Genomic DNA, 27,676 nt, shown 5'->3' with positions numbered 1-27,676 from the left:
GGTCTGTAAAATGATTGTAATTATTGGCCTGTAATCCCATTATTATCTTTAGGCAATTTATAATTTAAGTGTGTAAGAAAACTAACTTTTAATTATATTTAAATGCTTCTGAAAATATTGCCAGTGATGGAAATGTGATGTTCTCTGTCCTAAATCTCACAGCTTTAGGAATTTGGTTACCAAGGTGGCAAATCTGCTTCAAAGGCAGTGTAATATCACATGGGAACTAAAAGACTGAACAGTCAGTCATTTGGAGGATATGGCTGAATATTTGCAAGCATTGAAGTTGTGTTGTAACAGTGTTAATTTTGATACAGACTAAATCCCTATCCGTGAACATCAAAAAGCTTCTTTGAATTTGTAAAACCTACTTTCAGTGTGAGAGCAAAAATGGAGAAAGGTTATCAGCATGTTCATCAGGATACTAACAGTGTGAGGGTTTCCTGTGCAGCTGAAGCTCACAGCAGACTTTGTTATTTTGCACAATTTGCAGGACGTGTATCTTTCAGGAATTGTAGCCATTGGGAAGTTATGAACTCTCTGAGCTGCTACTCATTCTTTTTCCTCCTCACTCTGCTTCTGTTCTTTATGACATTGCATTTGAATTGCAGCCTAAAAAAACTTGTTTTTGTTTGTCTATGTTCAATTTAGAGGTGTGCTTTTTTCTACCCAGCTGGGAGCTCTTTACTATGTGCAGTGCGGTGACCACCAATCTCCATATGCAAGGGACTTAAGCATAATCAAAGTTTTTCTGTTTGATTTCAGAATGTATACTGATAAAGCTGCTGGGCGAACTCATTGTTGTTGCATCTAGATTGGGTTCTAGAGCCAAAATGAATTGTAATTACGATGCATTTCAATAAATCGGCTTTGCTGTAAAACAGCAAGCTCTGTGTAGGTGTAATTAGGTTGTAGCCCTTGGCTCATCTGCCTCCAAATTCTCTGATGTCAGAGTAACACAGGTGCATGCAAACCATACATTAATGATAAGCTTCTACTGCGTCCAGGTAGGCTCCTCCACGCAGCACTCGACCCACTTACTCTGTCACCAATGAGCCACAGTAATCCCACTACTAAAGTATTAGGTTGAAAACAGCTGCAAGACTCTCTGATTCAATCATTTCTAATGGATTGTGCAAAGCTTACTCTATGCATCCCAGAAGATCTCAACAACAGCAGAGAACATCCACATTATTTTCCATTTTTAGAATCCCAGTAACATCTAAAGAGTTGAGCAAAATCGACTGACAAAGATTGATTTGTTTCTTTAATACAAATTTTCTTTATCTTGCTGAAGTTTGATGAGTAAGAACTTATTACTGGACTTTGGACATGGGTGGATGCATCTGTTTGTCATCAAACAGATGCATCATATCATATGCATCAGCTCTTATGAGTAGAAAACATTTTAACTTTTTCACTGGACATTGTACCTCAGAGTATTATTTGCTAGCCAGGAGTCGTAAGAGTGGATTGCTTAATTTAAAATGGAATATATGTTTTGATGAATGTGAAAATTTCTTACCAGTAAGTTTAGAGTGAAAGGGGACAAAATAAATTGCAACCATTAAATAAAAGTTACATATTGTTATAATGAAAAAATGTATCTGAATTTTAGTTCTTTATTAGTTATCTAGAATATAGGCAATTAATTTAGAACACCACAAGAATCTGGTGGAGAGTCATTTAAAGCTGTGAAGATTTTTAAGTGAAAGGTGACCATACCAAGGAAAATCAAATGTAATCTCTGATGCCAGAATTTGTTTGGTTAACCTGCTGGCTCTCTGTTATTAATGATTGTGTGGTATCTGCAATGTTTGGACTTTTTTGCTCCACCCATGTGTTAAAGAATGTTTGCAAAATCAGTTCTGTTTGATCAGCTTGAATATTTTGTTCTTTACAAAACTCATTACTGATACATAAATTACTCAGTGCAGAATTCGTGTTACTGGTAATACTGCTAATAGATACCAGCAATAATTAGTCTTTATTGAATGTTGATAAGGATAGGCAGAGGTACAGGATGAATAAAAATCCTCAGAGTTTGGTAAAGGAGCAATACTTTATACAATAATTCACTTATATGAAACTGTTTGTCTACAGGTTCAAATCCAAGAGAGAATTGTTACAGCATAGAAGATATATGTTAACTTTTCCCCATTTTCTACCCACTCCATCTTCAACATGATAAAAAACAACAATGCAGAATCCTCCTGAATTGGTTCATTGTATTTCTTGTTCAGAGCAGAACAAGAAATACAATGAACAGGCTCAAGTTGTTTTGAGGATTGAACGCAGCGTTAGATTTGGGGCCCATCAGTCACCAACCACTACATCAAACTACAGTTTCTCCCTTTTATTGCCCTTTTAATTGTTTACATATTGCACATTGTGAAATCCCTAGTGATATTGTTAGTAAGTGCCTAGTAAGCTAACTGCTATCTAGATTATATATTGGAAATTTTGCTTTGTTTGACATAATATGACATTCACTTCACATAGTTTAATAAATAAATTAAATTTAAAAAACATGTGCAGAAAATGTGATTTTTGTTTTAGGTTGTGATCAAGAAAGATTCCAAATAAGGAGTGCTAAATTGCATGAGCAAAAGAAAATTGTATGTGCAGTAAATGGGCATGTTGCACTTCATGTATGAAATAGTGCTATTGTAGTATAAAAACAGCATTTTGAACATAGAACATGGACCATGTGTACTGTTAACTTGATGAATTACAAAATTTTCTTTTTTAAAAGTAGTTAATCTACAATACCTTATTTAGAAAACATTTTTCTTTCACGCTATAACTTTTTCACACTACATCCTTATTTTCAGTGTTATGTGTTTTCTCCCGTTTAAAATAAATGAACAGTAATTAGCTTTGAAGAATACATCATTTTGACATGATAAAGGTTACATTCTCTCTGATTAATAAACTGGGAAAAAGAAAATTTAACCTCCACATTTTTCATATTAATTAAAATTATAACAAGGTTGTTGAGCCAGGTTTGACAGAGAATAGGCACACAGATGCAAAAAAGAGACAACAAAAAAGGGATTATGTTTTTATGTTATCTCATGCAACATTCACTGCACACAGTAATTGTTATTTTATGATTTTTGTGTCTGCAGAACAGACATTATTCCCTTGTCTTCTCATGGCTTGTGGTTCCTTGTAGAGCTCTGAAACATCCCAATAACATTTTTGGATTAAAGCAGTGTTGCGACAGAGGCAGTTCTGACAAGGCGATAGCGCATCGGTCACACACTCAGCGCTGCACTCTCATCGCCAGACATGGGTACTGGCCAAATGGTGCTATTTACTGGAGCAGGACTGGCACCTCTCCAGACCATCGGGGTAGCAGGCTTGGCAACGTAGATCACTGATGGACTCATTGAAGCGGTTCGCTAGCATGGACAGCTTGCTGCCATGACACAGGGAGCACGGAGCACAGCCTGAACCACCACAATGCTGGCAGCTGTCGGTCTCCTGGAGACAGAGCAAACACATTAGGGGAGAAAATAGGAGGTGGGAGAGAGAAACTGTGAGGTAGGGCAAAGGGTGAGGCTGGATGGATGGGGGAATAAAATAAGAAGCAGGTAAACAATGCAGAAGCAAAAAATGGGAGATTGTTGAAAGATCAAGGATAGGGCAATGCCATATGATTTGTTTTTATTACAGAACTTGGTGTGGTGGTCCTGCTTTTTAATTATTAGAATTCAGTCTATGGTTTAATGCTTTTCAATGATCTACATCTGTCCTCCATTCCATGAACTGACACAGTTATAGTTTTACATTGTACAGTTTGTTTTACAGCTGTTTCAAAATGGATTAATCCCAACCCCAGGCCAGTTCATAATTAACAAATGTTAATACAACTGCCCAGTCTTAGTGGCCTGCCTTCAGGGAAACTCAAGGAAACTTAATGACTTAATGAGATTATTTTTCCAACCACATTTTTAATCAGTGTCTGTCTTAAATAGGTACGAGTTAGGAAAATGCACAATTATATAGCAATTTTCTTACTTACAGCCACACTGTCAGCAAATATTGAACAAATGAAAAGTATCCATGTACTGTAGATTGACAAACAGAACAAAAAGATTATAAAATACTCCCTGCTATTGTTATTCAGCACAATATAGTCAATGAAATGCCTTCAAAACTTGCTGGGATAAGTGGTATCATCTGTGAAAATTTATAATGCAAGTCATGCTCGAAGTCATGCTTTCAATCTCCATATTTAACCTGCATGTTACTCATAAATATTATGAGCTCAAAGTCTGAGACAACAGTTCTCAACTGGGGAAAGAGTGGATGGCTACCTCAGAGAGTCGGGGATTAATATCTTCCTCAAGCGGAGGGGTTCAAGGATCTTGGTTTGTTGTTTACAAATGGGTCTAGAACTAAGTGGGAGATGGATGGATTATTGTGGCCTCATTTGCAGAAATGCTTCCTGTCTGAAAGACTTTTACAATTCTGAATTTGGGTTGTAAGTAACAGGCTTATAAGTTGTAGTCATAACAACCACATTAATACGATGATTGAAGTCATTTCAGGGGCCATTCAGGTCACTTGAGTCACAGGCGCTGCCCTCTAATTGGTTAATGTTTGCGTCATTATCACTTGACGATCCAAACATGTCACATAACATGTTAGACAACAATTAGTCTAATTACATGACATAACATTTCTCTTTATAAATTGTTAACTATTAACAGCTTTCAAACTTGGGCAAACATAAAAATGATAGAAGATTATCTTGGGTCTATGAAACAAATAAAGCACAACATGAACGTTTTTCAGATGCAGCAAAAATGTGGCAATAACAAAAGCAATGAGCAAAAGATGGAGCAAGACGGTGGGGGAAAGAGCAGTAATCAGCCAAGAGAGGGAGGAAGTAATAGCAAGTTGGGTCTCCTTGCTGGCTTGTAAGTGGTAAGCAGATGCTGCAAGGGCAGAAGAAAACTGTGGACTCATCACTATGTGTTCACAGTAGACAGATAACAGCGGGACAATTGGTTAACAGTTATTGCAGCAGGAAGATCGGCATAAAAGAAGGGAAAATGCAATACTACTAATATTCTTGTTATAAGGTAAGAATGTGATGTCGACAGATAAACTTGCTGACATTTTGTAGGTAAACGTTTAAAGTGAGATTACTGAAAACCTAGAATAAAGTGAGAATTGATAAGAAGAGAGAGGACAAGTGAGACTGAAGACAAAATGACTCTTAAAAACCTAACCACACTGTTGAGAATGACTTGGCCATGCATCATTACCTTGGTATCTTCATTTTCGATCCCATTCTCCTCTTTTTCCAGATCCTCCTGGGCCTTAAGAGCTTTAGCCCTCTTCCGACTTTCCCTATCCCTGGCCTTTGGACATCCCTCCAACTCCACTGGAGGGATGGAGTGCTGCCGCATCATTTCAGGCTTCTTTGGTGGTGCTCTTATTATGCGAAGATTGCTGGTGTAGATGATTATTTTGCCAAAGTCCAAAACTGAGGACTGAAGAAATGTCAACTTATTACTGGATAATTTAAAAAGTTGCATAAAAACACAAAAGTATGTTTCTAAAATTAAACCACATTCGTGCCTCTGAAAATTAAAACTTTTGTCCCGGAGTACTTTTACACACCGCAATTTGGCTATTTTAGGGGACGTTCAGAATAGTGGCTTCTTCCTTGCTGAGCGGCTTTTCAGCCCATGTCAATACAGGACTCATTTTGGCTAGTTTGCTATGTATAGTTCATCACTAAGATTCAACACTGAGAAAAAAAACAAAAAAAATGAAGTCCTTCTTGAACAATATGATGGCGAGACATTTCTAAGTTGATTATAAAATTGTTTGAACAAATAAACATGAGCCGTTCCGGCACCTGCATATTGTTCTACAGTTTGCCTCATTAATTTTAATTTATCTTTAATGTGATAAATTGAATGCTGTGTGTTGTTGCTTTAAAATATATCTACAGGTGGGCCTCAATTTAACTGACATATTTTAAATTAAGCTATCAGAAGCTTACAAAGTCACAACATCATCATCAGAGGTATTTTAAGATAATGTTTAATGTCTTCTGAATTATCATCATCTCGTTTAGAAAATATAAATAATTATAGTAATTATGAATGATTAAAAACAGGAAGTGTTTAGTTTGATTTACAAATGGTCGTCTGTCTTTTTATCAGCTGTGTGTTTATATGTGGTTTCAATTGTATATGTCAGACACTACAATAAAAACACAATTTGCATTGGATTTTCTAAATGAAAGTTGCATTTAGCATCAATGATGTGAACCTTTTGTGTCAGAGGAGGATTAAAAGTTCTAAGAGGCAGAAGAGTCACACCCTTGTCAAAAACAAAACAAGCTTTGTTACTGCAGCTCTGCTAATGAGGCTTTTGGTAAATCGAAAAGCAAGTAATCCTCTATTAGAAAGCCTTACTGCAGTATAATTAGATTTTAGAGGAAACCTTTGATCCTTAATACTGACAACAATGCTGGATCCTTATATCTTTAAAGTTGTTTATTTATTCTATATGCTGCACACATATTATGTTGTCACGGGGAATAAACATTCAGAGATAAGAGGGAAACGTCTGTGTTGCGTGGAAGGTTTTATGCCTGCTTGTCAACATAGGCTCAGTAATTACAAATCATTTAAAGTTCTTACATTATCTTCTCTAAATCTCATTATGAAACAACAACTAAAGCATTTAAAAAATATTGCCGTACAGTCATTACATGCCAGCTCAGTAATGCTCTAAACTAATAACATAATGTAAGAGTTCTGCCTTCCAATTTTAGATCAGTTCCGATGTGGTCAGTTGGCCTCTGGGTGGATCTGTGTGTGTATGTGTTTGGAAGATGAAACAATGAAAGTGACATGAATCCAGCAGGCAATGCACTGTAGCTGACCTCTGTTTCGGATTGATGCACTAATGAAGCTGCTTTCCTCAGCAGCTCAGTAAAACTGGTCCGATTGAAAAATAGAAATAAAAAGTGAACAAAAGAGAAAGAAAACCTTGTCTTTGCTCAAAAACATTTAGTTTTAACAGTCCCTGAGTTACATTCTCTGTAAAATTGTGAAATTGATGACTATTGAAATTGTTTGGGCAAGTCTACTCTTGTCTTTCTTTTGGGTAGCCTCTGTAGTAACTTGCATGAAGTGACTTTTCAGTCATCTTTAGAAAATTAACTTAAAAAAGTGTTTAATATTGCTAAGAATAGTTTGAATGCAGATTTGTACACAGATAAAGATTGCAACTGATGTACTATTTGGATTGAGTAGAAATATAAATAGCCTTTACATTTTTTTTTTACATTTTGTCACTTTACAACCATAAATCTCAATTTATTTTCAGTAGATTTCAGAACACAAACCAACTTATGTGAAATCTGAAATAAAAAGAAAATAGTCTCCAATTTGAAAAATTAATAGCATCATGACAACCAGGAATCAAGCAAACAGCTCATGGATAAAATCATAGAAAGTTTTAAAGCAGGATTAGGTTATAAAGCACTATCCCAAGCTTTGGACATATCACAGTCATCAAAACATTAATATTACTTACAGTTCAAAGAATCATGTTGTTGAAACTAGTACATCTGCCAAATATATGAATAATTTTGACTGTATTCATGCATAACTGTACAAAGAAATAGTTCAAAGGTTATTGATGTGTTAGAGTTTAGTGTAGATCAAAGTTCAGTACTAAATCTTTTGAAGAACTTTTGGCAAGACACCAAAATTAATGGTCACAGATGCTCTTGTTCCTATTTTACAAAGAATACTGGGCAAAAGAGTGAGTCTCTATCTTTACAAGCTGATGGAAGCAACACTTTATGTTTGTATATCACACAAAATCCCAATAAAATGAGGTGTGTCATTGTAATATAGTAAAAGTTCAAGGTGTGTTAGAATTTTTTTACAGCACTGTACATGAGTCAAATTTTTTTAAATAATTTTTGAAAAATGTATTCCTCCCTGCTCTTTGTGTTTCATCATCTTTATACATATTTTTTTTATCAATATAACACATTCTAAAAAAGTTTCATGTGACAATACTTCTACTTTGTTGGTTTGTTTGTTGATTTTCTAGCGCAACTAAATCAGATTTTATTGGACGTTGATTAAAATGCCTAAAACCACTTAAGAAACTTTTGTAAGTTCCAATCAAAGGTAAATCTGCAGTGAAAGATTCCTGCAAGTAAAAATAAATCAAGAAAGTGCTTAAAACTTTAGACTTTCAGGCAAATAAGAAATGTATTTTCCATTTTCTCATCCCAAACAGCAAGCTTTATTACCTTGCTGTCACCCTCTGTTTCCACAGTCTGGCCACCTGCAGGCTTGTAGTTTCTCAGCCCTCTGTATACATTTATTCTTTGGGCAATGAGTCCTGTTGTTGGATATAAACCTGAGTGAAGCAAACAAAACAAAGGAAAATCTTAGCATAGCTTGACAACTTGCATCAGAAATTTCAGAGTTAAAAAATACAACTTCCCTCTCACAAATCCTAATTTGCCTCTTGCTATTTAGCCTTTAAAAATCCATCCATCCATCCATTTTCTGTTCACCCTCGTCCCTAATGGGGTCGGGAGGGTTGCCGGTGCCCATCTCCAGCTACGTTCCGGGCGAGAGGCGGGGTACACCCTGGACAGGTCGCCAGTCTGTCGCAGGGCAACACAGAGACATACAGGACAAACAACCATGCACACACACACTCACACCTAGGGAGAATTTAGAGAAACCAATTGACCTGACAGTCATGTTTTTGGACTGTGGGAGGAAGCCGGAGTACCCGGAGAGAACCCACGCACGCACAGGGAGAACATGCAAACTCCATGCAGAAAGACCCCGGCTGGGAATCGAACCCAGGACCTTCTTGCTGCAAGGCAACAGTGCTACCAACTGCGCCACTGTGCAGCCCCGCCTTTAAAAATATCTGATTTAATTTTATCAGCCTGGACTCAACTAATGGGATATTTTACAGCCATATTGTTCATTTAAGTGGATGAAACTGTATTTAATAAACTGTGTGTGGCATTCTGGTTTGGAATAAAGTAATAGGGAACATGAAAATCAACAATTTCAAATATGAAAGTAATTATTCAATTCTCAGTTTGCTGCTATGTTCTCATGATCACCTTTTGTGTGAGTTTTCTATTTAAATGTAAGGAGCTTATCTTGACTGTTAGTATAATTTGCATGTAAAGCAAAATAAACTGACAACTCAAATATAATTGAGAGGTCATATTTCTCTTATTTTTAGATTTCCTTCATTGGCTCATTCAAATCAATTTGCAGAAGGTGTTTTACCTGTAACTATATCATGTTTTTCATACTTTACAATATTTTACAAGCTCAGAGCTTATCTGATTAATTATCTGGAAGAGACACTATTGCTATAAATTTGGTTTATTTTCTTGAACATAGAGAGTTTGAACCCTGAGTCAGTCACAGCAGATGGTTGTGACTTGTCCATCTCAGTTAAAGGCTGAAGGTCATCTTTCCTTTTGACTTTTGCCATATGCATTCCTGTGTATGAGGGAAGCCTGCAGATTTAATGACATGGTGAAATCAGCTCTCTCCATGTTTGTTCAAAGGAAATAACTCAATGCATTCAGTTTTTCAGAAAAGTTTATTAATACAAGATCCATATGTGTATGTGTATGTTGATCACATAGTTTTAGTGTTAGAAACCTGAGACTACAGGTAAAACAGACAAATTATATATTTTTTCATTCATTGATGAAATCCATCCTCCATGTATTGTCTATGCAGAGCTGCAAGGGAGCGAGTGCCTCTCTCTCTCGTGTTCCTTCAGTAAGAAATAATTCTCCTAAGTGATGACAGTTTGTTTAGCACATTCTCATTGACTGTCATGGTTTGCGATTCAGTGAATTTGATTAACTACTGCCATTGATTCATTTTAATTACTTACTTTTTTTCCAACTGAAATAAGAATTAATTTATTAGGTCTTAAGTTTTGCTGCACTTAATATGCAGATTAAGCAAAACATAGAAAGTGTAAAATGACTGCCAGAAGTGTTTTGACCAGAGAGCTAGGAGCATTTAGCTTCCCAAATGATTTATGGGATGCTTGCTCAGAATGTGAGATTGGTGCAATGTCAGCAATTTATGTTGGCATATACAGTATATATATAATTTCAAAGTTTACATCTGAATAAGCCTACTCTCTTTCTCCACAGATAATTCCAAGTCTGGTCAAAGCAAAACTCTGTTCACAGAAGTGGAATCGTGATTTAGATCCTTGTTTTGTTTTGACCAAATGTAATTTGTCTTCCTTTCTCCTCACATCTTATTTCAATCATTTAAAAGTCCAAAAACTTTTTTAAAACTCCTTAATTGACATACCTATAAATATTGTAAATAAGTCAAACTTTTACTGCAGATGTTGCGTTTTTATCCTGATTTTATTTTTCTTTAATTGATTTTTATTTATTTTATTGAGATTGCTCAATAAAAATATCGATAACTGATCCTTCTAATCATCATATATCAATTGATATATTATGAGTCTGACAGATCTTTGATAGATTGAGACTAATTGGTTTATTGGCATAACTGAAAGTATTATTATGAGGCAATAATAATCAGTATTTTAAGATCGACTGAATCTGACTGTTGTTTTTTCACTAAAATTAGATTTAATTAGACCATGCAATTGGATTTAAATTGGTGTGAGTCTACACAATTTGATCACAGATACATGGAATTATTCTTGAACTGGAAAAGTGTAGATGAACAAAACTCAGCTGGCAAATTCTGGTGCAAACATAATGTTGCTCTAAAAGTGTATGTGTCAAACCCAAGCCTGCAAGCCAAATGTGGCTTGCACAATAATATTCGGCCTGTGAGATACTTCCAAATGTCTGTATTGACACAATGTAGAATAGATACATGATGTAAGATTTTTCAATCTGTTTCCAATGAGCCTGTGTTGCTATGTAGCCTCAGCTTCACTGAAAGGTTTTATCCCAGAAGTGGTTTTTCCTTCCCATGGTAGTTTTAACTACTTTTCCTTCAAATCATGTTGAACCAGTATGTCAAATATCCTCTGACATCTGACATGCATTTTATCTATTTATTTATTATTTTTTAAAGAATGTTGTTTGGCAGTAGTGGCCTTTATTCAACAGTAATCTGACAGGGAAGAGGCTGAGCTAAGGGAAGAAAAACATGTAATAAAGGTACCAAGGACGGGACTCCCACTTGAGACGGCCGCATCGGTCTGCAGCCTCTGTAGACAGAGCATCCACTCTATCCACTGCTCCATTCGACGACCCCTGACATGCATTTTGATCTACACAACAGCTCATTGAATATTTTCTCTTTTTTAGAACAAGCTTTATAAATCCAACAGAGGGTTTTGTGTAAAAATCCCAGCAGATCAGAACAGTCAGTCAACAACAACTATGCTATGTTCAAAGTCACTTAAATCCCGTTTCTTTTCCATTCAGTTCAGTGTGAACTTTGGAAAATTGCCTTTGCCAAGTCTAGATGTCTAAATACATTGAAGAGCAGCCATTTAAGTTAATAAATCAATGCTTATGTTAACAACCATCTGAACAAGTGTGCCTACCTTAAGTGGGGAGTGAATATTTTGTTTATAGGTTAAATACAATGTGAATGTACATCATTCAAAAGGTCAATAAATGAAAATCCAACTGCAAGTACTGCATGTGCTCCCATATGGAAAACAGTTTTAACTAAACAGTATATCTGTGGTTTACAAGCAAACTAAAATAGAGTCATAAACATGTTGCACTAATAAAACCCACCTTGTTCGTCCCTATTAGTCTCCTCAAAGCTGCAAAACTGCTCCATCTCAAGGTGGCTGGGTGGGATTTTACGGTGGATAAAGCTGTGAGGGTATTTTTCCTCTGGACTTTCCAGCTCCTGACCGTCCTCATACACGTGTTTCAGCACCCGACCACTGTAGGAGGATGCTAGCTTGAACCTCACCTACAGTTTCAGGGAGTAAAAGGTATGATTATGCTCCTCTGCTCAGCAGCTTTTTGACATTAAAAAGATGCAGCATTAACAAGAGGTAGCCTTAAAATAGAAGAAGATATGAGAGTGAAAAAAAAGCAGTTTGGTCTCTGAAGAAGGAGGGGGGTCTGGGCTTTCACACAAGGCTGAGCTTCATTTCTCTGTTCCAATTAGCATTTTGTCAAAATCAGATACAAACTAAGAAATTCATTCTTAGTTATAATATCAAGTTTTTTTTCACTGATATTTTAGATCTGTTAAATTATTTTTCAGAAAAAATAACAATCAGTTGATCTTATTTTTTACTCTGACAGATTCAGCACTTCAAACCTATAAAGCTGGAAGAAAGTAGTTCCATAAATAACTTGCCTTTCTGGGCTTGGTGCCTTCATAGCGCTGGTTCAGCTTCCTTTGAAACTCCTCCATGGCAGATGACTGAGGATGAGGTGAGGAGAAAGCGTCAGTCCATCTACAAAACCCTTCTTGAGTAGAATGGCACTAGTTTGACACGATGCTGCCTTGGGGTGAGATGGCTGTGTGGATTGATGGATTAAAATATTGGACTGATTTCCAGCTTGGTGGACGAGAGTCCGGATGAAAAGCCGTGTGTAAGCAGTGGGTGGATGTAGAGTTAGAATGAAAAAGGCTCTGTGTCCTGCCCCCAGAGTTTGAGTGTACCTGCTGTTTTAAGGGACCCACCTTTTTAGCTCCTCATGCTAAATTATTCACAGCTAGATCGTGTGTACAAAGGGGTGGTTGAGAAACTAGAAGCTTCATCATCAAATAATTATGATCACTGAAATAGAAAATATCTAGGACCTGTGTGCAGTTCTGTGATCGAAATAGTGAGAAAGTCTGTGAATTTGTGCATGTGTGTGTGGGAGTAAAGTACTTGCAGCACTGTCACTGGATCAGAGCCAAGTGCATTAGTATTGAAAAATAAACATAACATTTGAAACTAGCTGCTGTTTTATATGAAACATTTGAATTAAGGAAGACATGTCTGTCTATCAAGACCCAGATGCCACTAAATTAAAATATCAGTCTAGTAAGATTTTTCTTGTTCAGGTTTTGCATGTACAAAAAATAAATACACACCATGTTAGAATGTGTATTTCTCATTTTAGTCCTAATTGGTGGTCTGTAAAAAGGTTTTTCATTATTGAGGTATTGTGAGAAACAAATTGATTAAAAAAAGATGAATAAAGACAACGAGCTATTTCTAGACCTTTGACATAATGACAAAGGTCTGGACATACTTACAGTATTGGTTATAGATGTATTTCTAAACCTCTGTTACTCTCATTTGGTCCATAATTTGGAAATAGAAGCAACATAATTTCACCATAAACCAGCAAAGTATGATTTATTTCTGTGTAGTCAAGATTTTTTATGCTTTAATTTATGAACTCAGTATTTTTCCCCTGTCTGTGTAGATTGCTTGGTTTGTCACATTTGCAGTAAATTTTATGTCACTAGATCCTTTATTCATTGTCAACCAATAAAAAGCATTATTTTTATTGGTGTGGTTTTTCCACTTGAAATATTTATTTACAAACACCCAAAAGTTAAGTTGGTCATGTTTAAGATCAAGCCAATTTCCAGTATAAGGTCTAAGAACATCATTCATGAGACTCTCTGACAAATGTTAAAACAACGGAAATCAAATTTAGAACAAGCAGTATTAAAATTTATGTTTAAACAATTTTCATCTTAGCTGCTTTGCAAGAATTTTGACTTTTATTGCCATAATTTATACCATAGTAGAGCCCTTACAAGGTTTATGCCATTCCTTTTCCTTCAGCAAACGTGGGACACTTGAGAAAGATTCAGCAACGTAGAATATACCAAAAAAACAAACAAAAAAATTGGAATACCAAAGCACATTTTTAAAAAATCCGGAATTGGACTGGAGTCAAAATATAAAACCCGAGTAAATGTCATTAAATCTGTTGGCTACATTAAGGCTCCAATGATATACCTGGAAACCAATAATTTTTCAAGTAGGCTTACTTTTCCTTTCTGGAGATATGATGTCTCTTTTTCTAGTAAGACATTTTTACTTGTCTCTATAATAAAGATCCATGTGTTACCTACAATTAATGAGGCCTCAGTTCAATTCATGTGGCCTACTGATCCATGACAGTGTAACAAAGGGCACATTGTATGCAATGTAAAGCCTCAGAAATTGAAGAAGGTAAAATAGATGGAGTCATTACAATATATCATTTGGTATGAGAGCATAAATAAGAGCCAAAAAACACTGACCTGTAATTGAACTACACACAAAAGTAATGTAAGCCATTTATAGTAAGACTGTTTTTATAACATCCTGTTGAATTCTTGTTGCAGTTCTGTTACACATGTTGCAATATGTAATTTCTTGGAAATACAGAGTCTCTCAAGGGTAAGTAATCACCTTTGAACACACCATCAGCTGAAGTAACGTGTGGAGTCAAGTTTCTCACTGCATCATCTAAACTCACCTGAAGACAGAAGAGCTCTACAGATCATCTATATAATCATGCTCTTGCACCGAGGCTGGCTTTACTTTAAAAGCACATTACATTCAACTGTTTTCCTGTGATGATACCATTTATCTGCCTGTAAAGGCTGGCGGCAGTGCTTCTCTTCAGGCCCAATTAGGAACATTGTTTGAGATACAATTTCTTGATGTAAATCCAAAGACATGATCCCAGATGGTTATAAAAGTCTCATTTGCTCATTACACTGTAAAACTCTCCTATTTGTTTAAAAATCTTTGAGTCATTTTGATCACCTCAGACAGTTACTTAGGCATTCCCTCCTGAGTAAAATTTCTTTATGAAAAAATGTTAAAGTAGTAACAGACTTTTGATGGACTTTCAAAGAAAGCAATTAGTATCTTTATCCTGCAGGTCATTCGAAAACAACAGTTCCCTTTAAGTGACTTAATTACATTCAACAGTCACATCTGTAACTTCAGACTGTCACTTCCATAATTGCCTCGAGGCACAACAGGTCTGACTTTTGCTTTGAGTAGTGCTGCAAGTGTGGGTCAACTATTTAGACATTCATGTTAGGTTTCAGCCTACTTTTGAATTCCTAGTGGTGAAAGCTTTTAGAGTTAGATCAAATGAGGACTGTTTAGATTAGAGTCAATGCATTTATCTTCACTATATACTACAGTATGCTGTATGCACTCAAAGTCCCTTCATACATTCATGCATTATGGAAATATCCAATTAAAATTGGTTTACAAATATTTCTTGCCATTAATCTCAGTTTTTAAAAAAGCAGCTATGGTAGTAGTTTTCATGCATTTCTAATACCCAGTTTTTCAGAAAAACACTACACGCATGGAGAGTTAAATTTCAGAGTTATTGTTTTAGATGACAGTTATTAAAATTAGTGGGAATATGAAGTTTGACAGAAAAAAGGGAAGGGAGAGGGGGTGTACTGAGAGCAGGCAGATACGATCTCCTGTCTCTTTCCTGACCGAGAGTCATCTTAATCAGATTGCCGAACAAGCATGTATGCCTACTCAGGCAAGAAATTGTTTTGGATGCATCACAGAGACGGAACTGTTTAATGTGCCGGATTCGTGCCGCTTTCGGTTTAATAATTGCCACTAAATCTGGCTCTCAGTGTCTCCACATTAGCAGTTCATGTATATTCTATTATCTCCATTATTCCCCCCCTCCCACCTCAGCAGAAATTGTAATATAATTTTCAGCACCCACTTACAGTACATTTTTCACACCAGTCATCCCCTTTTTCTCTTCAGTGCTCAGATAGTGCAGATGACATATTGTTTTCAGTTATTAAAGAATTTCAATAATGAGGAAAAAAGATACTTTATTATATTAAAAAAATTAACTCTAAAGAAATCTATTTTCCATTGTCAGATGTCATTTCTCTGTTCCCTGTTGTGGTCAGCAATCCATACTCTTGGATATTTGTTCAGTTTTAAAGTAAAGTGGAAGAGCTTTTTATAAAAACCAGTTTGACTTTGCTACTGCAGTTTAAACATAAGCTGGAAATTTTAATACCTTGGGATATTTTGTGGAATCTAATTTGGGAATGCAGAAAGCAGCGTTTCCATTGAGTCAGATCTGTTGAGCATTAATGCCAGACTCATGAAAGCCCCACTGTCTTTCTTGTCCTGGTTGTTGTTTTCATAAATGAGAATTCAATGCACAGCTCAGCGAGGGAGGCTTCCTCCATGGGGCTCTGCAGGTCACATCAGTTCAGGTGGCTTAGAAACCTGATAAGGATTCACTATGTTCTCTGTTCTTGAGACGTATTCAAGGCACAGCCAGCTGGGAAGAAGGCTTGGAGGACAACGTCAGAATCTCTGAAAGGATTGGATTTCCAATTATCTTTTTCACAGAAAGAACTGGAGGACGCTGCTCAAGATTCACAAACTTGGAAACTTGGGTGGCTCACCTCTGCTTCTGTTAACACATGTCTTCTTTCCAATTCCAAATGTGCACATTGTCAAAATTTCCTAAAACACTTTAATGATGACAAAACTGAAACCCTTAACATATAATTAAATTAGACTGCTGCCCCAAAACATTCTCAGTATCAGTGGTTTAAATAGAACTGCTAACACATTCAAATTTCATTATCTTAATTATGGTGTCTATCAAATGATGGATTCTGCAAGTCAGAGTCAAGTTAATATTTGATATTTCAATGGGACTGGTTTCCTATCTCATTTTAATTAGCTCTGTACTAATGACAATGGGTGTACAGCTCCCATGAAAACTTAAACGGTATGCAGAACTAATGTCTGAAGTGTGACCGAAGCCTGCTCTTGTGACCACTTCAATCCCCTTTAATTTCACCTCTAAAAATAAATCCCTTCTCAGAAATGATGTTTAATTGTCTCTGCAAACCACCAAAATGAGGTTCAAGATACAAACACAGGCAGTTAGGCCATGATATTCTTGACATGAACTGTAACTTCATGCAAAATCTGTTTTTAATACGGTTTCTAAAGTTACCACAGTTAAAAACAGCCCAGTTTGATTATTTTGCTGATATAATCCTGGACTGACCACACCCTGAGCAGATTAAAATATTTAAATCAAGTATTTTACAAGCTTTTGTTATTGTGTTTGGCCTTGTACCTTACAGTCATTATATTAATTTCCATATCTAAAATCATGAAATATGTAAGAGAGAAACACTAGCAAGTATCATTCTACATGTGTTATTTAAGTCTGTTTGAAAATTAAATAACATAGAAGCAAGTTTACAAATATCTTTGTTACTGAAATAATTAAGATGTCATATTATTATGCATATTTTCTGTTTTAATAAAGCACTTAGATCATGTTTTACATTTTACTTTTGGTGGCTGAAGGTTTTGTGAAATTCTTATAGCAGCCCAAGCCAAGCTAACAGCATACTAGAGCTGTTTTTCAATGGTGAGAGAAAATACTTAAATCACCAACAGTGAACATTTTCTGTTAGGACTGCGCATCACTTATTAATGCTGAATATGATATTGATGATATTGCTTATAATTACCCCCATTTCCCCAGTTTCATCTTCCTTTTTCATCATAGCAATGTCTCCAAGACTCTCCTTAACCTTTCTGATCTTTTTGACAATTATATATATACAGAAGTTGGTAAAAAGGACAGTAAAGGTCTATTTAAGTGGCAAAAATCAATGAGGGGAGACACAGTTTTATTGCATGACAATATATTACATCCAGACCTAGCAGTGTATGCTATTGCAAATACTGCAGACAATGTTAATGTGATGACAGCAGTGATTCATTTTATTGCACTGCTCTTCTTCTTGCACAATAACAAGGACTCTTGAGACTTAACAGACTGAAGTCACATGTCACATGTATTTTTCCAACATCTCCAGCTTTAAAAACTCTAAACAACTATAAATAAAACTCCACTGCTGCTACATTTGAGTTTTCAAGAGTGAAAGCAATTTTTATATATTTTATTCCCCATGCACTTGATGTAATGAATCAGGCAAAGAGGGAATATATAAATCTTTCCTGTTGCCTTAATAAAGGATGGCACATACAAATGCACAACTCCGGGTAAATCTTGGAATTAAAATTTCTCAAGCTGGGAATGTCTTTGAATGTAATAGACTGGAAACCTGAGCAATGAAGTAAGCTGTGAGGTATGCCACAATGTACAAGACCTTCATAGAAAGAGAAAATTGGATCAGGCAGGAAATAGAAAAAGAAATCAAAACTTATTCAAATCATTTCTCAAGCAGCTGAGCTTGGAGAGGAATTTAACAGTTAGCACTTATTTAGCAGCAGATGCATGTGCAGGTGGGAAGGTGAACAGAAGTAAAATCCTAGAGGAATAGTGCTCTATTTATTATGTTTAAAAAATTGGTTGAATTGCCTTTGTTTATGTTACAGCCATTTGGCTGCCTCTGTTCCCATCTGATGGTTTTCTAAGCCTTCAAGGAGCATTTCATTTCAAGAGTGTCTGGCTGTATCGCAAAGAAAGGGTGGCAGATGTCACTCGAGTGGAGGGAGTTTATTCTGCTCCACATAGATGATTCTTTATCCAATACAAGCACAGCAGTGGCACGAAACAAGCTGCAAACCAAAGGAAGTCAAGCAGTGTGAAATAAAGAAATTCTAAACACCAGAACCGGTAAGTCTGCATTTATGCGTCTTATAAAATTATCAAAATCAATCTTACTGTTATATATACATTCAACAAAAGATTGTGATTCTAAAAAATCCACACAATCCTTATCCAGCTTTGTCATAAAATAAACTCTGAAAGCAACCAAAAACAAAACAGGTGTAAAGAAAAGATCAAAAACAATTAATCTCCTAACGAAAAAGATCCCATTTTAGATTAACGCTTGTTATTGTCGGTGATGTTGGTGCTCTAAATATTACTTGTCCCTTGAAATCGAAATATCTTTCTGTGTATCTTTGTATTTAAAATTAGAAGATGCACCCACACCCTCCACCTTCATTAGCACTCCCAATAAAATTATATAAAAAGCTTTCAAATGAAACCTTCCTTTACTGCAGTAGTATAATTACAACCTTTAATTTCAGTACATGCATTCAGTTGTTCTCACAAAACCATTATTGCCACACATATTGGCATCTCTTTCACTTTCCTTAAGAAAAATGTAATGAGAGCATTTTACCATTTCTACTTTGTACTCTATTTTTTTAATTTGAACAGAGCCATTAGAAACTTTTTATTGGGGATCAGTGGCTTCTATATTGTTTATTTAAACTGACACTCCGTGGTAAAACACAGGTTTTACCACGGAGTGTCAGAGAGAAGAACAGGAACATAAACTTAATACACAAATAAGGTTAAAATTATAACTGATTTTTAATTTTAATATAAAAGAGAAATCCACCTAAAAATAACTGAATTGTTGGAAAGCATAGAATTTATGAAAAGCTAAATTAACACAACAAAATATTTCTATGAAGGTCAAAATTCAAAAATAAGCTTCAATTTTGGGTATTTAGATACATTCCCCAAAGCACAGCAAGAAATCCCTGCAGACATAAAAGAGCCATCGTCTTTCACTTTAGTATAAAAGCTAAAATAAAGATTTTGAATGCAAATTGCTGTTATGTACAGGATTTCATGTCAAAGAAACTCTTACCTGAACCAAATATTAAAAAAATAAGAATTATTTAACACAAAAAAGAATTCCTTAACATCTTTCGCAGACTTCCCTCCCTACTGCCAACTATTTTCTTCCATATTAGGTGGAAGAAAAAATCTACTTCATGATTTTGGCAATATTTTTTTGTAAATGAATTCCCTGAGGTGTCACTTTTGCTGTTCAGTCTTGCTGTCGTGCTGAGTCTGTTTGCCCTGTTCCCATCTAGCACAGTAATTGGCCTAATAATGGTGTTTAGTGCCTAGAGTCATTCACAGTGCTTCAGTCTGTCAAAAGTTTCAGATTCATATAAGGAGGACTTATTGTGTGCTCTACTCGAGGCCTACATATAGCATTATTTTATTTATTTGTCCTGCTTTATTTTTTCTTTGCAAAAACATCATCAATGAAAGTCATGCAATAACGAATTTCTACATTTACAGCCACGACTGTCTGAGGGCAATTGAGAAGAAAATGCAATTTCAGCTATGTCGCAGATCGCATGCCTTTGGCTGTAATGGGCCACAAATAAATCCACTGATGATGTCTAGAGGGACATCATAGTACTTGTAAAGCACAAGCACATGATCAAGCACAGCCAGAATAAGTTAGAGGAAATAACCAGAAAAAGAGCAGCCTCAAATTTAGAGGCTGTTGAATCCTATAGCTCCATTTTTTGATTAGAAACAAAAACTCTCAATACCTTCATCATCTACAATACAGGCAATAGATTAGTTCAGAGGTATTTGTTTAAAGAGGTAGGAAGCAAAACCTTTGGATTTGCTGGATTTATCATCATACCAGTGCTGAAAAGAAAGAAAAAGTATTGCAGTACTAATTTGTCATAAAAAAGAAGCAGAAGCAGTAACTATGAGGCAAGAGCATGGAGATATGAGGCAAGCTATATGCTTTTTGCAATTTTGCAACCCGCTAGTTCTTTTCCTTGTTGTTCCCTCAATTTTTCTTTTCTTTCCAGTAAAACAAAAAGCAGCTTACCATCTCTCAGCCTGTTGTCTGCCCGCACATTTTGCATCTTTAGCTTCTCCATCGCTTCCTGAATCCAGTGCGATAAGCTGAGAACAAGACGCCGAAGCCCCTTACACACAAAAACAAAACATCAGGGGCAAAATGTGCTGTGGGAGTAACATGAGAATGAGGATTTAACAAGCTCAACAGTAGAAGGCTGAAATAAGACGAAGGACTCGTGATTTTTATTTTTTATTTTTGGTAAACATGTAACGAAGGTCTAATGCAGAAAGTTAAGCCTGATGTAAAATAAACACAGATAATTAAAAAATGTAGGACTTGCAAAATTGTGCAAAATCTGTGTAAAACAATAGAAAACTACAGCATGTTGAAGGGGAAGGGTGTGACACAGCTGTGTTGCCATTTTTAACATCTGCTAAACCACATGCCTGCTTGAACATGTTTATTTAAATGTCTGTGCTGATGTTTGTGGGAATGTTTGCGCTTCAGGCAAATTTTAAACATGTTACACTTTAACTATCAGTATGGTTAGCACCTCGGGTTTGTTTGCCCACAAGATTTTCACACAAGAAAGCAGGAAAATGTGAAACTTAGTGAGTGAAATAATTTCAACAGCACAGGCAAAGCTATTGGCACTGTATGCAAAGTGTAGTGATTGGTATTGTTAATCTTGTTGCACAAGACGGTCAAATCTTGGCAGCAAGATCAGCAAAGGCTGATTCAATAGATCTCATGAAACATAAGCCTCTTAGGCAGCAGGAAGAAAAAGCCATATATGAACAAAAAAAATACTAATAGGTTCAATCTGCTGTTAAGCTAAATGATGGGTTAAGTGAGACTTGTATTATCTGACAATATCCTTAGCAGAAATTAACTTTAGCTTCAAGAAATATTTTTGGACAATAAACAGGAAAACTGAGTTCCAGGCTGATACTGACGTTTCATCTTAAATTAAATTATTTTTTTCATTTTCTCCGATTTTTTTTTCTCCGGTTTTTCAAGCCCTTTCTAGAATTACTAAATCAAGTGATTTAGTTTGGCCAAGCAGAGGCCACCACAGCACATGTTTGTCAAAGTTTAGTCTGTTCCTCCTACCTTATTGAAGGGGGACTCTGTGCTGCAGATGACCTCCACCATATCAGCTTCCTGAGAGATTGAACTCAGGATAAATGAAATTCAGCTCACATTCCCAAAAGGTGATGTAATTTAAACTATTTTTTTTTAGAGACTATATTTGTTTATTTTAAAAATGGACTAAATTACAGAAGTTTAAATTATGAGTGCTGTAACATTACAATGTTATTTCCTTGAAGCTTTAGATTCTCACATGACATAAAAACATAAGGGAGATTTGCAATATTGTGACAGAGTCCTGGAAAGAATAAGCCTTGATTTCAGCTCAGATTAAAACCTCCTTCACTTTGTTTTGCTTGTTTCTTTAATAACTGTTGTGATTTAATACAACCAGTCCAAACCTGTACTGTCCCTTTGTAGTAGAGAATAATCAATAATCATTAATACTAAATGCTGTTGTTGTGACACAAAGAAGTACCTTAGACTAGCTCTTTGTGGCAATGTTGCATTAAGTCTAAGAAACTGTTAGCCCAGTTAATAAAAACCCCAAAACTGGATAAAGTGGGCAGTCTCCAGAACAATGTGTAATATTTTCTTGCTCTTGAGTCACTAATGGTTAATATTTTTGCAACTTTTACAAAAATATGTTTTTTCCATATTTGTTAAAACTGTCACCACTGTTTATCTGCCATCATTGGTTACCCATGCTAACTAGCCTCAGCAATCGTTGCAGGCTATGTTAAAGTGAACCAGCTGTAGTGTAGCAGAAAGCCATACAGGGGCTTTGACCAAACGTGATTAACCTCGCTAAGACGCTCCTCCTTACTCTGAATTGTTTATTTCAGAGGAGCTCAATTTTTTCACATTTCTTCTGTCTCATATTATAATATCACAACATAAGGATAAGTTTAACAAATATGTAAAAATCTTTTTTATATATTTATTATTTTTTTCAGAAAAGTGACATACTGCAGCTGTTAAGGACATCTATCTCAGCTGTGTTGGCACAGAAAACGCAGCTGAATTTCTTTTGGCCAGTTTGCCCAGATGTTTGTGTTGTTGCAATGGTAATGCTCCTCCACAAAAAACTGTCAAAAAAAATTGTCTGCTCCTGTCTGGAATGGAATCTGCCAGCTATCCGTCAGATAGTACCAGACTATAAGCATCAGCCATAATACTTACTGTATATATATTGCTGCTTCGTACGCCTACTTGTCAATTCTCTGAAAACACAATGAAAAAACCTGCTGTTTTCTTTGCTGTTGAATGATAAATCTTGACAGCACTGAGCTAAACAGACTCCTGTAACATCATGAAGGAAGATAATGGCTTCCAACTCCTTTGACACTCACCTTCTCACTCACCCTAACCTCCATTTTTTCCTCTCCTCCTATGTTCAGTCCTTGATCCCGATATCCTCTCCTTCCCCTCTAAGCCTGATTTGCCCGACACACCTTTGCATCCCTCAGGTCTTGCTTTCTCCCTCCTTCTGTTTGCACTGTTCCATCTATTTAGCGACACACACAACCACAGAGCTTTCCTTGAACGTATACTCCTTAGTCTCTTTTCTTTTCCACAGAGCAATCTCTTCCTGCCCAAACTGATTATTAAATCAACTGCTCTTCTTCAGAAGTGCCTTTGATTACACTTGCTTGTCTGCATGATGACAGAGCCCAGATAAACTATGATACTATGCCAAAAGATTGTAGTGCTGTTGAAGATGCAGTTAAGAAAATACTAAGCAAGGTCTCTTTCAATAATAAAACAAAAATTAAGAAATAAAATATTGAAATATCACTATCCTTTTCTGACTTTAATAGATTAAAATCAAAAATAATCTATGTTTTATCAGATACAATTACAGGTGTATTTCTAAAACTTTCCTGACAATTTGTTAAATGATGAGATTATTTTTATGTCACTTGCTGTCATATCAATCTCACTGGAAATATCCTTTTTTAGAAACACAAATATCTAAAAGTTCTAAAAACAGAGTCCTACAGTGGTTACTTCATTCACCACTGCAAAAAATAAAGTGTATACCTGAGATGGGAACACAGCCATCAAAATAATCCTTAAATACTTTCACAACTGCAGAGGTGCTGTGTTTAGAGGCTGCTGAGATGAAGTGACACTAGGGATAACAAAAGATTTCAAAGCTTAAAGTAGGTTTCTTTTCTGCTGTCTGCTCCATTTTACTGGGGTGTAAAATGTTGCAAAGTTCCTCTATTGCCTGCCATTATTTTATATTTTATCCCACTTTTTTTTTTTTTTTACATTTTATGTTTTATGTTACTTTCCATGTTCATTTTTGTAGATTAGAATTTTCATGTTGTTACAAATTGTTCCATTGTTTGTTTGTTTTTATGTACTGTTGTCTCTCTGTTCAACATCCCCAATAAGTGTTTTATTTCAGAAAACACACCCTGGACCACACACTTCCAGCTGATCCTCAGCCCGGAGCTCTCAGGGGAAAAAGAGAGGAAGTGGAATCTGCTTTTACATAAACGAAGGTTGGTGCACTGATGTCGTCTAGAACACATACAGTCCTCACCTGGAGTACTTTAATAGACTGTAAACCTTTTATTAACAGAGAGTTTTTCTTGTCTTTTTATTTCATCTCACCACAAGCCTGAATATCAGGAACTGAACAACAACTTGCTGAGTCTATACCAGATATGAAGGGAAAACACTCAGATTCTCTCATTGTTGTTCACAAGAAATACAAACAGCACACCAGGGGCACTTTGGAACATTCTGATCTGTTCATTTAACTATGGACTCTTGTTTTGTTCAAATAGGTTTTTGTTCAAAATATCATTTTTGACTCAACAATTACCAATGTTCAGGCTGCAGGCAGTCGGAAACAGTTAAAATACAGTTACAAAGTTTGTTGCTGTAAATGCTGCTAATGCTAGTGCAAATGGTAGCTCCAGTTCATTGTGTGATTCCATTTAGACCAGCAAAGAGGAAGAGGAGCATAAACTTACAAAGAAAAACAAAGGATCTGGTCAGTGTGGGGAGCATCTGATATGAAATCAGGATTACAACTGATATGAGACTGTTGTGAACCTGCCCTACAGGGAAATATGCCTGGTGTCAAAGTGAAAACAATTATTGAAAAAGGGGCCTATCTAAAAGAGAGCACATGCCATGGGAGTAGTATATTCCTCATCAAATGGAAAAGTCTTCTGCTTGTCTTATAAATATCTTTGTGGAAAAACAGTGCTTGTGTGGATGACTTTTCTGAAGATAACAGGGGTACACACACACTTAATGAGGTAGAGTAGGGTTCTTTAAGTAAGATAGCATCACTGCTGGTCTATTTAGTTACTTCTGGTAGGGTGTAGTAGGAGAACTGATGCACAATATGCATGTAAAAACTATGTTCTGCTCTAAATGAGTTTCCTGCATTTATACTGCTGCTTCCATAGCTTAAATGTTCAGGTTGAGATCATCTCATTCCTCTTACGTCCACAAAATGTCTGTTGAATATTGCATTTACCCCAACCTGATTTCTTCACATTCAACAAAGATAACAAGCATTTCAGAAACACCAGTGTGGCAGTGGTGTTACAGCAACTTTACAAAAATTATAAATGATAATTTGTTTTTGAATACATTTTTCTGTAATTTTCTTCTATTGTTTAAGAAAGACACAGAATGATATTATTCAAAAGAAGTGCTTTTATTTCTCTGATTCTTAGACCATGTCTGCAGATGTTGAAGTAACGTAAAGTAAAATGTCTGGCACTTCAGAAGCAACCAAATCACCAAATTAATGATCCCTTTGATATGGCAGCCCAAGATATTTACCTTTTTAAATATAGTTAATTATTAATCATCTCTTCCTTCTATTGAATAAATTGTTGACAATTTATTTTTACTTTAATCAAATGTGTGACATCTGGGTGAAAGACCCAAATGCATGTTTCAAAACCAGGAGGCAGGTGGATGAGATACTTTGGGCTTTTTTAAGAGGAAGAACAAAGATGCTGCTGTTGGAGAAAAAATCAAAGAGAAAAAAGGTTGAAGGTACAAATAAATTTGACAGGATGACAGCCAGAAGAGGCACACCAATCTCACAGTGAACAAAGGCAGAACATGAAATATAACATACAGAGGAAGAATGACAGCTGACTAGTTGCAGGTGGTGTGAACCAAACCTGTAGCATGTGTGAACAGAGAGAAACCAGTATGGCACAAAAGTAGCTGAAACCAGTATGGCATAAAACTGTGTTAACTAAAAAAATAACATTTCAAATCACCAAAAGAAGCAAGATATTTACTAAAAAAATAAAACTCAAAAATCTTGAATATAAATTTTGACAAAAATGTTGAATATTTGACCAATTAGTTAAAAAAATGAATACAAAGTGGCAAACCAGACCTGGCTAACTGCATATTAAGAAAAAAAAAAACATAACGACAACGCCTCTGAATTTAATGTTTTAATAAATGTTTGAAGTCTTACATGCTACACAATACAACCTCTTATCTATGCTTGCTTTGTCAAGTCTATTTCTAGGGCCTGATCCCATTAATGGGAGAGAGAGAGAGAGAGAGAGAGAGGACAATGAAGAGAGAGAGCAATGGTGATGGATTATTCCATTATCTGCAAAGAGATTTCAACAGCTAAATTTTTCATTTTCCCAACCTTGGCTGCTGAAGTAAATTGTACCATCATCCTGCCATCTCATGGCTGCACAGTGGCGCAGTTGGTAGCACTGTTGCCTTGCAGTAAGAAGGTCCTGGGTTCGATTCCCGGCCAGGGTCTTTCTGCATGGAGTTTGCATGTTCTCCCTGTGCATGCGTGGGTTCTCTCCGGGTACTCCGGCTTCCTCCCACAGTCCAAAAACATGACTGTTAGGTTAATTGGTCTATCTAAATTCTCCCTAGGTGTGAGTGTGTGTGTGTGAATGGTTGTTTGTCCTGTATGTCTTTGTGTTGCCCTGCGACAGACTGGCGACCTGTCCAGGGTGAACCCCGCCTCCCGCCTGGAACGTAGCTGGAGATAGGCACCGGCAACCCTCCCGATCCCATTAGGGACAAAGGGTGAACAGAAAATGGATGGATGGATCCTGCCATCTCACCAAAACAAATGTTTGTTTGTTTTCCTTCCACAACATTATCTGCATTGTTAAGCAGTATAAGGAAAGAAAATTCACTGAAGTCATAATGTGTGTTAAGTAAGAGTTGGGATGTTTGTGAAACAAAGCAATGTAAATTCGTGGAGGGAAAGGTTGAATTAAGATTTAATTTATAATTAACAAGAAGGCTGCTATGTTGTTGAGCATATTCCAAAATATAAAATATCTGATCTTGAATTGTTTTTTGTTGACAGTTGTGTTTGTTTACTTAACCTCTAACAAACAGAACCACACAGGTCTTAGCTGCATGATTGGAAGTACTGATCTAACTATTTGCTGTTAGGATTCAATAAAGAACGTCCTTGTACGTTTTTACTGAAAGCTTATACCCCCAAAGCACTTACATGCAAGTCAGTGGACAGTTTAATGGGACTGTTTGGAGATTTTCTAAAGTACATGTTAACCAACACCAGCAACAGTTTATATAATTTTACCCAGTGTTGTATAAAGTACTGAAATCTCAGAGTCAAGTAAAAGTACAAGTACCTCTCCAAAATATGACTTTGGTAAAAGTCGAAGTCACTGACTGAAATGTTACTTGAGTTAAAGTCTTAAAGTATCTGAAACTTCTTGTACTTAAGTATGGAAATTACTGTAAAAATGGATGTACTCAAGTAATGTAATGAAAAGTACAAGTAAAAAGTAAAACAAAGCAACTGCAGTTTGAATGACATTTTTTATATTTTGGTAAACTTGTCAAATACACTTAAAATAATGTACACAACCAAGTGCAGGCAAAATTAAACATGCTAATAGATATACCTGCAGGCATCATTTAGTTAAGAAAATTAGGTGCTTTACCTATAGCACAAGGTTAACTTA

The 27,676-nt window shown here is 36.0% G+C and overlaps 1 protein-coding gene across 9 annotated transcripts; it reads right to left on the bottom strand.

Moving 5' to 3' along the window:
- Positions 1 to 1,942: 1,942 nt before the first annotated feature.
- Positions 1,943 to 23,860, bottom strand: grxcr2 (glutaredoxin and cysteine rich domain containing 2). Of its 9 annotated transcripts, none has more exons than XM_028032403.1 (10): positions 23,748 to 23,860; positions 23,057 to 23,211; positions 22,887 to 22,927; positions 20,640 to 20,739; positions 14,437 to 14,503; positions 12,387 to 12,452; positions 11,807 to 11,990; positions 8,309 to 8,418; positions 5,283 to 5,510; positions 1,943 to 3,489 (listed from the first exon to the last, which is right to left on the bottom strand). In XM_028032403.1, exons 5-10 carry the CDS (start codon positions 14,449 to 14,451, stop codon positions 3,316 to 3,318), a joined length of 777 nt encoding a protein of 258 aa, XP_027888204.1. In that variant the 5' UTR covers positions 14,452 to 14,503; positions 20,640 to 20,739; positions 22,887 to 22,927; positions 23,057 to 23,211; positions 23,748 to 23,860; the 3' UTR covers positions 1,943 to 3,315. The 9 variants fall into 9 exon arrangements, with proteins under 9 accessions (XP_027888204.1, XP_027888208.1, XP_027888211.1 ...); XM_028032407.1 differs by having other exon boundaries at positions 20,640 to 20,716; XM_028032410.1 differs by lacking the exon at positions 14,437 to 14,503.
- Positions 23,861 to 27,676: the final 3,816 nt, after the last annotated feature.

This window comes from Xiphophorus couchianus, chromosome 11 (assembly GCF_001444195.1).
Source record: "Xiphophorus couchianus chromosome 11, X_couchianus-1.0, whole genome shotgun sequence".
NCBI lineage: Eukaryota > Metazoa > Chordata > Actinopteri > Cyprinodontiformes > Poeciliidae > Xiphophorus > Xiphophorus couchianus.
Note: the sequence above shows the minus strand (reverse complement) of the source record. Positions and strands in the feature narration are given on the sequence as shown.